The sequence below is a fragment of the Triturus cristatus genome, chromosome 7, assembly GCF_964204655.1.
Source record: "Triturus cristatus chromosome 7, aTriCri1.1, whole genome shotgun sequence".
NCBI lineage: Eukaryota > Metazoa > Chordata > Amphibia > Caudata > Salamandridae > Triturus > Triturus cristatus.
In genome coordinates, this window is record NC_140590.1 from 375,399,401 (window position 1) to 375,414,857 (window position 15,457).

At 49.7% G+C, this 15,457-nt stretch overlaps 1 protein-coding gene across 2 annotated transcripts in view; it reads right to left on the minus strand.

The window, feature by feature from the left end:
• The window catches only part of LOC146809713 (sacsin-like), a 287,617-nt gene that overhangs the window by 164,720 nt on the left and 107,440 nt on the right, over nt 1-15,457 (minus strand). For both annotated transcript variants that reach the window (XM_085616552.1, XM_085616553.1), the window contains exon 5: nt 13,112-13,258. In XM_085616552.1, the coding sequence (XP_085472678.1) occupies nt 13,112-13,258 (147 nt within the window). The remainder of the gene's footprint in view (nt 1-13,111; nt 13,259-15,457) is intronic.

Sequence of the window (15,457 nt, forward strand, 5' to 3'; positions counted from 1 at the left end):
CCAATTATGATAAAGTACACACATTCACAAAGGCAAAATAAGCAGCCACTCTCTAGGGCACAGGTACCACAAAGGATCAATGTCACTGTCTTTTAGTCATGTCATGGCCTTCTCATATGGACAGTTGTCACCAATGATAAAAGGGGTACACTTATTCTGCCCAACCAGCTGCAACACTCTGTTGGAGAGTAACATCCACACTCCTGTAGATCAGGTGTTATGGGACTTGTCACTTTTGTTTCATGCTCAAGAAAGTATTGAATATGCTACTTACCAGTATGCATCTGTTCTTGGCATGTAGGGCTGCTGACATTCATATCTGTGCAGAGATCGCCGCCTAGTGTTGGGTCCGGATGTTTGCACGTTGTTGTCCTGGAAGAGTCTTCGAAGTATCCTGGGATAGGTGACTCCTCCCCTGGACTACAGTGCGCATGGGCATCCTCTCCATCCTCAGATTGTTTTTCGCCATTGTGGCAGTGATGGAGTAGATACAGAAAGTGATGACCATGCTTACAGTAATTCTGAGAGCTGCAGCTGTTACAGGCGCCGGGGAGGAGGGAGGGCGATATGAATGTCAGCAGCCCTACATGCCAAGAACAGATGCATACTGGTAAGTAGCATATTCAGTTCGAGGCATGTGGGCTGCTGAATTCATATCTGTGCATAGAATACATAGCAGTACCTCCTATTAGCGGCGGCTACCAGTGCCAGCTGCAGCGGTCTGAAAAAGAGTTTTGAGAACAGCCTGTCCTACAGCTGCCTGCTGTTTTGATTGCACATCTACACAATAGTGTTTGGTAAATGTGTGTGTAGTGGACCAGGTGGCTGCTCTACATATATCATGCAAAGGGATGTTTCCTAGGAAAGCCATGGAGGCCCCTGACTTACGTGTTGAGTGGGCTCGTGGGGGAATCGTTAATGTGCGTTTAGCCTTTTGATAGCAAATTTGAATACATTTAACGATCCATCTGGCTATACCTGCTTTGGAGATAGCGTTACCTTTGTGGTGTGGGGCAAAGGCAACGAAAAGTTGTTTTGTCTTCCTAAAGATCTTAGTCCTGTCGATATAGTACATGAGGGCTCTCTTCACATCTAGTGTATGGAGTGCTCTTTCTGCGACAGTTTGTGGGTTTTGAAAGCAAACAGGCAGTTCAATAGTTTGATTCATGTGGAACTGCGATATCGCCTTGGGCATGAATTTGGGGTTGGTACGTAGTACGACCCTGTTGGCGTGAACCTGTATAAATGGCTCTTGAACGGTTAGTGCCTGGAGTTCACTAACTCTTCTTAAAGAAGTGATCGCTACTAGGAAAGCTACTTTCCAGGTAAGGAATTGAATCTCGCATGAGTGTAGAGGTTCAAAGGGTGGACCCATCAGGAGTGTGAGGACCAAGTTGAGGTTCCACATTGGAGCCGGTGGGTGGCTTGGAGGAATTACTCGCTTGAGTCCTTCCAAGAATGCTTTGATGGCAGGCACTTTGAATAAAGAGAGGTGCTGCCTGTTCTGGAGATAGGCTGATATTGCGGTCAAATGGACACGTATAGAGCTGTACGCCAGATTGCATCGGTATAGGTGTAAGAGGTAACAAATTATGTTTTGGATGGATGCGTCTAGCGGGTTAATGTCATTATTATTGCAATAAATGACGAACCTTTTCCATTTGGCTGCATAGCAAGCTCTGGTAGTGGGTCTTCTAGCTTCCTTAATGATGTCCATACAGTCAGGTGGCAGGTTTAGGTAGCCAAACTCTAGGACTTCAGGAGCCAGATCGCCAGGTTCAGCTGTTGCGGATCTGGGTGCTGAATCTCTCCATGGTTCTGCATCAAATGCGCGGGTTTGATCCACAGCCTTTGATGCGGCACCACGGAAAGTTCGAGAAAAGTGGTGTACCATGGCTGGCGTGCCCACGTTGGAGCAACCAGGACGAGTGTCAGGGAGTGTTGTCCTAGTTTGCGAGCCACCAGCGGTATCAACGGCGCTGGGGGAAAAGCGTACGCAAATCTGCCAGACCAGTTCATCCATATCGCATTGCCCTGCGATTGTGGATGTGGGAACCTGGCGGCAAAGCTTTGGCATTTTGCGTTTTCGCTTGTGGCGAATAGGTCTATCTCTGGATGACCCCATTGCTGGAAGTACGGTTGGAGTACTGATGGGTGTAACTCCCACTCGTGCATCTGGTGGCTGTGTCTGCTGAGCAGATCCGCCATCTGGTTGTCCTTGCCGGGGAGGTGTTCCGCCATGAGGAACATGTTCCTCTGCATGGCCCACTTCCACATGCTCTGAGCCAGATGAGACAACTGTGGAGAGTGTGTTCCTCCCTGCTTCTGTATGTAGTACATGGCGGTCATGTTGTCCGTCCGGATCAACATGACTTTGTTGCACAAGTGTACTTTGAATGCTTTCATAGCCAGGAAGATTGCCATCAGTTCCAGCAGGTTGATGTGCATCTTCTTTTGTTGTGTTGTCCATAGTCCCTGCACTGTGTAGTTGAGTACATGAGCTCCCCATCCCTGGAGAGACGCGTCCGCTGTCAGTATTATTTGTGGAACAGGCTCTTGGAACGGTCGGCCCTTGCAAAGGTTTTGTGGGTTCCACCAATGCAGAGAGTTGTATGCCCGACCGCTCACCAACACTAGGTCTTTCAACTGTCCTTGAGCCTGATTCCACTGACGTGCTAAGCACTCCTGAAGCGGGCGCATATGTAGTCTCACATGTGGGACTATGAAAATGCAGGAGGCCATCATGCCTATCAACTGCATGAACACTCGCGCGGGAAGGGAGTGTTGTGGTTTGAACTTGGAAATCAGCATTTGCATGCTGTTGATTCTCACTAAATTTGGCTGAGCTGTGGCCGCCAGAGTGTCTATAGTCGCACCTAGGTACTGTTGTACGTGTGCGGGTTGGAGATGGGATTTTGGGTAATTTAGTGAGAACCCCAGACTGTGAAGGAGGTGAATGGTGCGGGACATGTGGCTGGCACATTGCTGGGCTGACTTTGCTTGAACAAGCCAGTCGTCCAGGTAAGGGTAGACGTGTATGTGCTGCCTCCGTAGATGTGCAGCCACAGTAGCTAGGCACTTTGTGAAAACTCTGGGTGCTGTTGTCACGCCGAAGGGAAGGACTTTGAATTGGTAGTGCTGCCCCTGAACAGTGAACCTGAGGTATTTTTTTGTGTGAGGGGTGAATGGGTATGTGGAAATACGCATCTTTGAGGTCCAGTGTGGCCAGGAAGTCTCCCTGCTTGAGCAGCGGGAGGACTTGCTGTAAAGTGAGCATGTGAAAATGCTCGGAGAGAATGTAGCGGTTCAGGGGTCTCAGGTCTAGTATAGGTCTGAGTGACCCGTCCTTTTTTGGTATTAAAAAGTACAGGGAGTACACCCCCGTACCTTGCTCGTGGACGGGTACGACCTCTATTGCGCCTTTTAGTAGCATACTTAGCACTTCCTGCTGTAAGAGCGTTAAGTGCTCTGAGGACATAGGACGGTGTTTTGGAGGTATTGTGGGTGGAGTCGAGGTTAATTCTAGGCAGTAACCGTGTTTGATAATATCTTTGACCCACCTGTCCGTGGTGATGGAGTTCCACGTGGACAGGAACCTTTGTAGCCTTCCCCCGACAGGTGTTATGTGGTCGGGAGGAAGGGAGAGGGCGTCACTGTTTGTTCTTGGGGGAGGACCTGGTGTTGCCGTATCCGCGTCCTCTGCCCTTTGTGCTTGAGCCACGATAACCACCCCGGGTGTTTTTATCGTAGGAACTTTGTGTGTTTCCCTTGTTGTAGGTTTGCTGTGACCCCTGTCCTCTACCTGCTCCTCTATTTCCGGGGCGACGAAAGGAGCCGCTCCGAAAGGACTGCGTTTGGAGAGCCCCCCATGGACTTTGCAGTGTCTGTGTCCTTTTTTATTTTCTCTAGGGTGGTGTCAACCTCTGGCCCGAATAAGTAGTCGGGGTTGACCGGCTGGTTGAGGATGTTATTTTGTACCTCAGGTTTGAATCCGGAGATTCGTAACCAGGCATGTCGTCGCAACATGACGCTAGTGTTAATGGCTCTGGCAGCTGTATCCGCGGCATCCAGTGCACACTTAATGGATGCGTTTGTGAGGAGTTGTCCCTCCCTGATGAGGATCTCTGCTCCCTCTTTGAATTGGTCAGGGAGATGTTGGAGTAATTGTTCTAATGTGTCGTAGTGTGCTCGATCATAGCGAGCGAGGAGCGCCTGAGTATTGGCAATGAGCCATATGTTAGCTGCCTGGGCCGCAACCCGTTTGCCGGAGGTCTCTAGCACCTTGGACTCTTTGTCCGGGGGAGGAGCATCACCTGTTGTTTGCGAGTGTGCCCGTTTGCGAGCATTCGCAACTACTATAGAATCCAGAGGTAACTGGCCTCTAATGTAGGTAGGGTCCCCAGGCGCCGACCTGTATTTCTTGTCGATCCTGGGGTTTATTACTCTTGCCCTGGTGGGTTCCTTGAAGATGTCCTTTGCTGGTTTGAGGACACCCTTCAACATGGGTAGAGTTTTTATATTCCTTTCTGAGGATGCAAAAGTATCCATGAGAAAGTCGTCCTCAACGGTGTCAGAGTGGAGTTGCACACCATGATTGGCCGCAGCACGTTCAATGAGGGCGTTGAATGCGGCAGTGTCCTCTGTGGGAGACGTTTTTGCTCCATAGAGTTGCGGGTCCTGTGTATCCATAGGTGCACCCGAGTCTACAGGGTCATCCCAAGCTTGGTCAGGGTCCTGTTGGCCTTCAGGGTCCATCTCTACAGGGTAGGGGACGTGGTCACCTATGTAGTCCTCCAAAACGTCTGTTTCGGAGTGTGTGGGAGAGAAGGACTGTGGATCTTGGTAAGAGGAATGGAGAGGTTCGTAAAGAACTGGTTCCGAAGCCACTGGCAGCTTTTTCTTAAGCGGGATCCGGTAGGAGTCCAAAGCTGGCTCGGAAGTTATTCTCCTCTTGTGGAGCATCATCCTGCTGGTGTCGGCGTCGATGATGTGTGATGGTGACGTCTCTGCAGGAGAGCGTTCGGCAGGCGTGATCGTGGTGTGGGTGACCCGTGTTCTGATTTGGAACAGTTTTGGGGCCGTGGATGGCGGCAGGCCAAAAGTGATGTTGGCTGGTGCCGAAGAGGCTGTTGGAGCTTTTATCGGCTCGGAGCCTGACGTGTCCTGGAGGACTGCTTTGTGTTTGACGCGTTGCGCAGCAACTGGCCGCACCTGGAGCGCCATCGATTCTTTGGCGCCGACCGGTTCTGTAGAGGCGGGCGTGGACTTCTTCGGCGCCAGTGGCTCATCGAGTCGAGGAGCGGTAGTAGCCGTCGACGTCGTTGATGAGTGTGCCTTTGGTGGTGCTGTCGAAGCGGTGTGAGACGCAGCAGGCAGTTTGACCTTTGGGGTCGGAGCCGATTGTTTCGGTGCCGGGAGCCGAGTAGGTTTGGTGGCACCGAAGGTCTTTTTCCGTGTGTCGGCGCCGACGTCGGCTGCTGCAAGCTCGGCACCGAAGTCTCGTTTGGTGCGGTCGGTGCCGACGGGTTTTGCTGGCGTCGAAGGTGTGGTGGGCCTCGATCTGACCAGCGTCACTTTTGGTTTCGGTTTCTGGTGAACCAATACAGCTTTCGGTTTCGGTTTCGAAGAAGGGAAACCAGCCGTTTTGGGTAGTAATGGCTGCCGCTGAATGTCCGAGGCCGGGCCAGAGGGCGGGGCCGAAGAACTGCGGGATAGGTCTTGGGTAAGGCCCGAAGGCGATCCCTCGACCGGAGCCATAGACTGGTGCACTGGGATATCCTCAGTCTCTACGGGTAGGCCTTGCTCGTCACCGGAGCTACTCTCTTCGGCCCCTAAGGCCTCATTGTAGTCTCCTACCTCGGTGTCGGCTTCATCTCTGTGAAAGAGTCGTTCTTCGACGTCCTCCGATCCGGAGTCGTGTTCGGAAGCGGCGCTGGAGGGTAGGTTCTCCACGTCTTCGACATCTTCGTCATCGGCGCTGAAGATGTTGGTCGGGGCCGGTGCCGCTTGCTGCGCTTCGAGTCTCGCTGCTCATCGATTCCGGAGAGTCTTCTTGGATCGGAATCGGGCACAGGCTATACATGTAGACTCGTCGTGATCCGGTGAAAGGCATTTGTTGCACACCGGGTGGACGTCGACATGGGGATAGTTCGCATTGCATACAGGACACCGCTTGAATGGTGTCCTCGATTCCATCGTCGATGTCGGGTCGATGGTCGGATAAGATGCGAAAAAGTTGGTTCTGGAAGTTAGTAAACTAACAAAGATACTATCGATACCGATCGGGAACAGTACCGACGCGAACTAAAGGCCTTTTGGCCTGGAAAAAGTTTTTCCTAACTCGAGTCAAGATAAGCACATCCGAACCCAATGGCGGAAAAAAACAATCTGAGGATGGAGAGGATGCCCATGCGCACTGTAGTCCAGGGGAGGAGTCACCTATCCCAGGATACTTCGAAGACTCTTCCAGGACAACAACGTGCAAACATCCGGACCCAACACTAGGCGGAGATCTATGCACAGATATGAATTCAGCAGCCCACATGCCTCGAACACTGGGTTGATTTGAATGAGATGTTATTGTGCAGAAGGCCACATGGATACAGTTCCAGGGACCAAGATGGTCTACAAAGTATGAGCAGATTACGGGACAGCTTCTTGACTCCAGGCAGTCGGCAGAGAGGCTGAATTGGAAAACTTGACCACCGTTTCTGTGTGGCTCTCATTTCAATACTAACTTTAGAGGTGTAAAAGCACACACCTGGGCTGCTCAGGATACTGATTTTTTGTGTGGAATCCGTGGCATGATGATGATCCCGTGATATAATGCTGACCCAGTCATAATGGTGGTAATTATTGCCATTTTGTCAGCTTATGATAAAGCTCACTCCCAACATAATGATGGCCCTGGAATAATAGTGCAAATTAATGTTATACTGTGGGCATGCCTGTCATGATATTGTTCATGATATTGTTCTGGATATAACAGTTGTAATTTGTGGCCTATTCTGGGCATCTATGGAATGGTGTTGCTAACAGCCAATACAATACGTTCACAGCCAAATTAATGTAAAATCTTATTATATTAGGGGAATCTACGGCTTGATGATAGGGACTGCAATTCTGCATCAATTTCGCAAAAGTTTCTTAAGGTTCCTTAACACACTACAAAATGCAAGGTTTGCCTGGAACACAAGCCATTCATGAAATATCTCATGCATACCCCTTCAGACCAATGTTTTCAATTTTGAATTATTTAATTAAACAACCCTCTAAATGACTGTCTGCTTTAAAATGTAAATAGATAAGACATTTATGCTGTCAATAGTTCTTTCATCACCTCTCATTATGTATATATATATTTTGTAATATTTTGTAAACCCAGTGCCACAAGATTCTAAGGAGCAGTTGTGACATATTTAAGAACCGCATATCAATCAATGCATTGTGGACAGGGCGTGGCCAAGCAGGCTACGATGGCGGACGCGCTCTGCTGAGGCTCCACGACCGGACAGACAAGCAGACAGCACCACATCGTCAAATCCAACACCCAGCCATCTCAACTGGTGTCGGAACAGAAGCTGCGCATGATGGTGCCTACGAACTCCTGAATACTGCGGAACCTGCGGTGACTACCGAAGTTTATTCACCCCATGGCCCGACTGCAAGATGGCGTCCGCCTGCACTTGCCATTGACTGCGGCGCGGCTGGGCCCGGGGCACCGAACAGCACATCCCCGGCCAGGGGAGCACGCAGCTGCTGACCTCGACTGTGGCCGGACAAGGCGGGGTTCTCCCTTGCCTGGGGTCACCCCCGTGGGCCGTCAAATATACGACAGGCTGCGAAGAGGGCCGAGGGCGATAGGCTGCAGCCCGGTGCCTCAGATAGCACAACCTCACCTGAGCGGAAGAATACCAGGACACACATCGAGAGTGGTAGTCGAGCCGGTCTTTGCCTCCGCCGGTGTACAGCTGCCAGGAAACGGATCGCTGGTGCCCTCCGCCCCGGCACATGGGGCCTTGTCGCGCCGAGTCAGCCTGACTCCAAAATGGCGCCCGCGAGGTGAGGAACGTCGGATCACCAAGAGAGGATCCCCGGGAGATCTTCAGGCGCACAGCAGGAGGTGTGAGGCGGGGACTGGATCCAACCCCACTGGCACTGGTTGTTCAAGTTCCCCCCCCCGCCCACTGCAGTGCCCAAGAGCTGGCACTACACAGACTACCCCTGCCTGACCCTAACATGGAGACCTTAAGGGTGCGTGGTGATCGGTGGGCACGCTGAAGGTTGACCCTCAATAGCAACGGACAAGAGCCTGAAACACCCTCGGCGCAAGTCCTAAGCACTACGTCGCCAGCAGCATGCATAACCGCCAGAGCCCAGCAGTGCAGCTTTGAGTGCACAGGGCCCCTCTGAGCACGATACCCAGCGAGGGCTACTGGGATAGGGACACCAATCGGGAGAGACTGAAGCTGAAATAAACAGTGAGCCCAAATACCATACACATGTACTAGGACGCATGCAACAAGCCGGACAGAGCACAACTGTCGCTGAGGGTGCTCACCACAAGGGTGACTGGCGGCTCGGCGGGGGTGCCCCACCGGGGCGGAGGCTACCTGCGGACACACTACACCCCTTACACCAAACAGGCGCCCTGATGGAACACACCCATGACATGCATCGTGACACCTTTGATGATTCACCGACCGGATGACGAACATTGATCCTACAAGTGCCCTACCGGGAACCCACTTCGCAGGCACGCACTGCCACCCCCATGTATCGATTGTTCACTCTCTAGTTCTATGAGAGTCAGTTTGGATGTATCGGCCTCGGCGATAGGTCTCAGGTATTGGGACAGTTTCCCACCCCCGTTTCTGGTTCCATCGACCCGGTTAACTCTAACCCTTTACCCCCCAGGGAATGCCAGCGACAGGGTAGCCTTCACACTTGGGTGGATGTCACTAGCCTCCATGTTTGACGAGCGCAAGGCCAGGACACCGCCAGTATTCATAGCACAGCCACCCTTCATCGCACCTAAGGGTGTAGGTAATGCTCACCATATACCCAAATGCAGAGCGCATACGTTAGTGTACTAACTTTAAACACAAGGGGCCTTCATACGCCACGCAAACGGTACGCAACATACTCCTACATTAAACGTCAATGCTCACAAATCGCGTTTCTCCAAGAGACTCACCTCACAGCACCAGAAATTAACAAACTACGGGCCCTTACTGGGGTTCTAGCTCAATTCGCATCTATCCCATGGATCCTAGGGGGCGACTACAACTGCACGCTCAACATTGCACTAGACAGATCCCACCAACCACCACCACATTCACCCGCACCGAAGCAGACGGAGCGCTTTCAAAGTTGGGTTACACACTGGGCGCTAATAGACGCTTGGAGAGCACGCCACTCTCTGTCACGTCTCTACTCATTCCATACTATTCCGCATAACCTACGAATCCGATTAGATAGATTTTTATGTTCCCCAACACTGATTCCTAAAGTACAGCACACAGATTACCTAGGCAGCGTGATTTCGGATCACAATGCACACATCTTGCGTATTCAATGGAGGCCCCCTCACCCTCGGGTGCCCACCTGGCGCCTCCCACGCGACCAAGTGTTCAAACACGACCACGAACAAGACATACAGGACTACTTTTCCAACAACTCGGGGACGGCCTCCTCCAAACTGGTTGAATGGGACGCATTTAAGATAGTGGCTCGGGTAGCATGCATTAAACAAATAATAGGGGTGAAGCGCACACTAGAATGCACACTCACCACCACAGAACTGAAGTTGGCCACCCTCACACGACAGGAAGATGCCAATGCTGCAACAGCAGCACAAGTAGCGGCAGCCAAAACACAGTATGCTGCTGCCATGGCAGACCTACGCAAATACAACTTTAGAGCCTACGCCTCTCAAATGCATAAAGAAAGAGATAAAATGGGCACACTCCTAGCTTGGCTAGCAAAACAGGACACTGACACAAAACCCATCACCGAGATAATAGACCCTTCCGGTAACCTAGTGCGATCCCAAATGGACATCCTAACTGCATTCCAGCATTATTACACTATAATTTACCGCACCCCGTCACTGCTCAGACAGGAGGTGATCGGCCACTTTCTGGACCCCCTATCTATCCCACACATCACAGAATTAGAGAAAAACACCCTAGACGCCAAAATAACACCGACTGACGTCACCCACGCGATTTGTGCGCTAGTGCGAAATAAGGCACCGGGCCTGGACGGTCTACCTCTTGAGTATTACAGCACCTTCTCCCGCCTGCTAGTCTCTCTCCTCGTAGAGATGTTTGCGGACCCACTGGAGAGGGGAGGACTGCCCAGCTCCCTCCGCGAGTCGGTCATAGTAACGTTCCTTAAACCACACCGAGACCCACAAGAGTTATCTTCTTATCATCCTATTACGCTCCTCACGGCCGACTGCAAAATACTGGGGAAAATTCTGGCGGATAGGTACGAACAAATTCTGCGACCCTCAGTCCATCCGGATCAATGCGGGTTTGTACCCGGCAGAAATACGTCACAGAACATATGTCGCTTGTTCCATATTCAGGATCAAGTGGAAAATACACACACTAACGCGGCCTGCTTAATCTTAGACCTCGGAAAGGCCTTTGACACTCTCACTTGGCCATACCTTTTCGCTGTGTTGCAACGAGCAGGGATAGGCCCAACCCTCTTCGTGTACACACGGCTTCTCTACACCGCGCTCACATCCCGTATTCGACATTCACATCCCGTATATCATCATCATTCAAGGTGGAGAGGGGGACAAGACAAGGGTGCCCACTATCGCCCCTGATCTTCGCCCTAGCGGTAGAACCGCTGGCAATCCGATTACGTGAGGAGGGAACCGAATGGGGCATCCCCATAGCAGACACTGTCCATAGCGTCTCCATGTACGCAGACGACCTCCTACTATATATCCGAGATATCACCACGGACCTTACACCCATCTGGACAACCCTAACGGAGTTTGCGGAGGCGTCCGGTCTTAAAGTAAACTGGGACAAATCTGCACTATACCCGTTACACCCAAACCTCATGCCGCAGGAGGTACGAATTGGTACGCAGAGCCTACCTTGGAGCACACACGCCCCCCGATATCTCAGCATCTGCCTATACCACTACCCCACTGACATATATGAGGGCAACCATCGCAAAGTGCTGGCCTGCATTAGATCGCCGGTGGGATTATGGAAGAACCTCCCGCTGGCCCAGATAGGCCGCGTGGCCATAGCTAAGATGATCACTGTCCCCTGTCTGCTGTACCAGTTCACAAATCTAACGGGCCTTTTATCGAGACCTAGACTCGCTCCTCCGCTCACTCATCTGAGGAGCACACAGACATCAGATAGCCCTCACTAAACTGCAATTGCCTACCACACAAGGGGGCCTAGGCGCCCTCTCCTTCGAATCGTACTTTCTGGCAGCACAGTTACAATGGCTATCGTACTGGACAGCAGGTAGGAATACAGCATAAACTCATACGTCCCAGGGCCCGGTCCCTTCCCCGGAACTCCGTGCCCTACTGCTCCCAGGTACTAAACCTCGACAGATGTATCAGTTCTACCGCATGTCGGCGGAGACCTCACATTACTCCCCTCGGCTACATGCTTTACGACAGCCATGCTCCGTGTGTGAACAGACTGCGATATAACAGAGGCGGAAGCGCTGTTCGCAGAAGGGCAGCTCTGACCTTACGACCAGCTCATGGAGGATACGATCTACCCTCGGGACAGATTTTAACCCACCGACAGCTCCTAGAACATTTTCGGCCACACTCTGACCTTTCTACAGGCGAGCCAAAGACACACCCGATCATTCACACCATCCTACATATGGGTACAGGTCGGCACCTAGTTACATGGCTATATAAATCCATAAGAGAGCTTACAAATAAACCACTGCTTGTTCTCCGAGCCACATGGGAGGATGAACTTGAACGTCAGCTGCATGACAGGGAGTGGGAGAGGGCCCTAGAGTTTCCCCAAAAAGTATCTAGGAACGCACGTTTTAAAAACATACAGTTTTATGTCCTACATAGAGCGTATCAAACACCAGCGCGCCTACAGTGGTTCTACCCGCACATCCGATTTCTCTGCCCCAGATGTCACTCACCAGACGCACACTTTCACCACATGTTCTGGAGCTGCCCCACCCTACGACAGTTCTTGTCTATAGTCCTTGAGACACTTAAAGAACTCACAGGTCTTACGGATATTCACACCTGGGAGGTGGTCGCTCTCAGAATATTGTGAAGGCCAAAAACACACAAAGTGCCTGGCGCTTCGCAACACTAGTAACGCTACTAGCTAAAAGTAGCATCGCCATGAACTGGCGAGCCCCATTGGGCCCCCCAGTAGAGGCATGGGTGGGAGCGGTGAAAAAATGGGCGGCAGCGGAAGAAGAAACACTTCGGGAGGAGGAGGTTAAAGGACTGCGAAAGCATCCCATATCTATGGAATGGGCCCTATTATCACATCAGTTCCAGCACTTACAAATGCGTCCCTATTCAAGCACATCTCAACACACCACTACAGACTTGGAAGCATGTACCCCGAACGAGAGTATACATAACATCCTCGACCAACGCGTGAGGCACACAAAACCCCACAGTGCACTACACGACATACTGCCACTGGCTCCGTTGTCCTAATGTTTGCCTAAAACACAGTGTCCTGACATCTACATACTACAGCTGAACTGGCCTGGACGCCCTACCCGTTGCACACACCCTGGCTCCCCCTACAATGCATCCCCTGTTTTATTCTCCCCAGTTCCCCCCTGCATCACCATATAGGGAAGATATGTAGACTGTAACGACAGATACCCCCTCTGAGTACAGGATGTACATCCTACGACTGGACAGCACTACTACTGTCGATCAAATAAGTGTAACGAGATGTGATGCGATTTTGTTGCAAAAATGTTGATAAAAATATATTTTTTTTTAAATCAATCAATGCATTGTGATTGTATACATTAGCAGAGAATAGTCCAGTAAAACACCATGTATATGTTACATGGAATGTCCCTACATGTTATGTGTTTCTATATAAAGTCTTACCTGTGATGTGATAGACTGAGTTGAAGCCCAGGCCGAACCGCCCTACAGTATTGGGGTCTTTAAGTTTGAGACTGTTCCCTGTGCTCTGGATTCCATCCCAGTCATCCTCGGAGAAGGTGGAATTATTATACGCCAGCAGAGCAGGACCTGAACAGGGGCATAGAGAGGATTGTAAATACCGACTACAGATGATCTAACAGACAGAGTTTTTTGCGACAGTGAAGTCTCCTACCATCAGGCAGCAGTAGCACAAATCCCTCAAGCAACCTAAAACCATCACAAAAAAAGTTAAAAAGCAAGATGTATTATTAGATAGACTCCACCCGATAAACTCCACAGCCAAAGTAATTCTTGTCCAACTGCTGATGCTCTGAAACCTATTCCCACTCCTTAAAACAACCACTTTTTGACATGCCCAAGTCATTAGATATGGGCTGCCAGGACCACTACATCAGCATATAGGCAGGCGTCCCTAAAGTTCATAGGCATGCTTCAAAGAGCACAAAGACAGGACAGATGGCGTCCTAACATGAAGAAACAAACATACCGGAATCCCATCATGAAGGCCTACAAGTGGTTCCACTAGAGTAAAATCCAAAATATTGAAGCAAGTGTCCACACATCATACAGAGTTGGCCCTGCACTATGACTTCTAATTTTCCTCAGATTGTATGACATATTCGCTTTTCTACTACATCAGACTGGATGATTTCTCGGGGTGCTGGATCCCCAGCTCTAGAAGACGCTCAACCAATCCAAGGCATTATGGAGAGTAGTACTGTCACCTAGAAGCTATGCCTACACCCTAAAAGTATTTTATCGCATAATTTTACCAACTATCAGGCAAACCCTTTGTCTCGGTTAACCTGATTTCAGTTGTAAGTGCTTTCAGCTTGAGGTAAGGTCACATTTTGGGCCGTAACTAACTGAACTTGCACATCAAACATTACATCATTTTTAAGGACTAGGGCTTTTCAAGTGTAGAATATTATAATAAGGACAAGACACCTGTGTGCACTGTGACATACCTGCGAACAACTAAGGGGGCATTAAGTAAAGTCCATCTACTGTGCAATGGCTACTTTCTACAATGTGCCTTCTATTGACTGCAGTTTGATATTGTGATATTACCCTGCTTTAATAAATGTGAACATTGTTCCAGTGGTCGCCATTTCAAGAGGGTGTTTCCTCATTTGCATGAAGTCATACCCCCTTACAAATTAGGAAATCCTCATTGCCACTGTGCAGGAAACCACTGAGGGCATATGCCTGTAACAGAGAGACTTATTAATTAAGAGGGGGGAGATAGTAGCAGTTAAGATTCACACTGCTTCCATATGTAGTGCTGAATAAATCAAAAAGAGAGTGAACCTCCTCAATCTTGAATGCTAGAGTCTCACAAGGATTGTCTCGGAAACCCTCAACCACTATTTACAAACAGCAGTGTATATAATCTCCACTGAAGTGATACAGTGGCCAGCCTCATCATCGAGTCTCCTACTTGGGTTTTGAGTTTCTCAAGTAAGTAACACCTCCACCAGGAGCCAGATTGTCTGGATGAAGATAATGGTGGGATCTATGAAAAAGGATACCAATACCTCTGATACCAGTGTAAGTGACTTTAATGTGAATTGGAATAGCAGAAAGGTTAAAAACAGAGAGATGTGTGTCGACGAACTACTAGTCCTTAACACCTAGTGATATGGTCTACATGTTTCAGCCATAGGTGCTGTCTTAGTTTGGGTGGCTTTCATCAGGACGTTGTAGATCAGATCCTTATTTCTTATAGATGCTAAATGGGTACCTGAGTAAGTACATGCACGTACGGGTCTTCATTACAAGCATATTGTTGCCTATAACCTAAGAAAAACAAAAAGAAATAAATGTATGAAAACTTTCAACAAAATATTATTCCATCAATGGTTGACTCAGTTTAAAACCCGATGTGTAATTCCCCTTAGGTGTACCCTAAACCAGTGAGAGCAAATAGTATAGCGAATCTGATTAAGAGGTCACTGTTAACGGTTATGACTTATTTTTCTGTCTTTTTGACATGCAAAGCAGTCTCATATTTAGAGGCGATAACAAATTGAGTAGTATTTTATGCTGACAGTGTTTAGAACTCACAGTGTGGGGCAGATGTGTTCTCAAGGATGATGTATTGGGGGAAACATAGTATAATAATGAATATGCTACTTACCAGTATGCATCTGTTCTTGGCATGTAGGGCTGCTGACATTCATATCTGTGCATAGATCGCCGCCTATTGTTGGGTACGGATGTTTGCACGTTGTTGTCCTGGAAGAGTCTTCGAAGTATCCTGAGATAGGTGACTCCTCCCCTGGA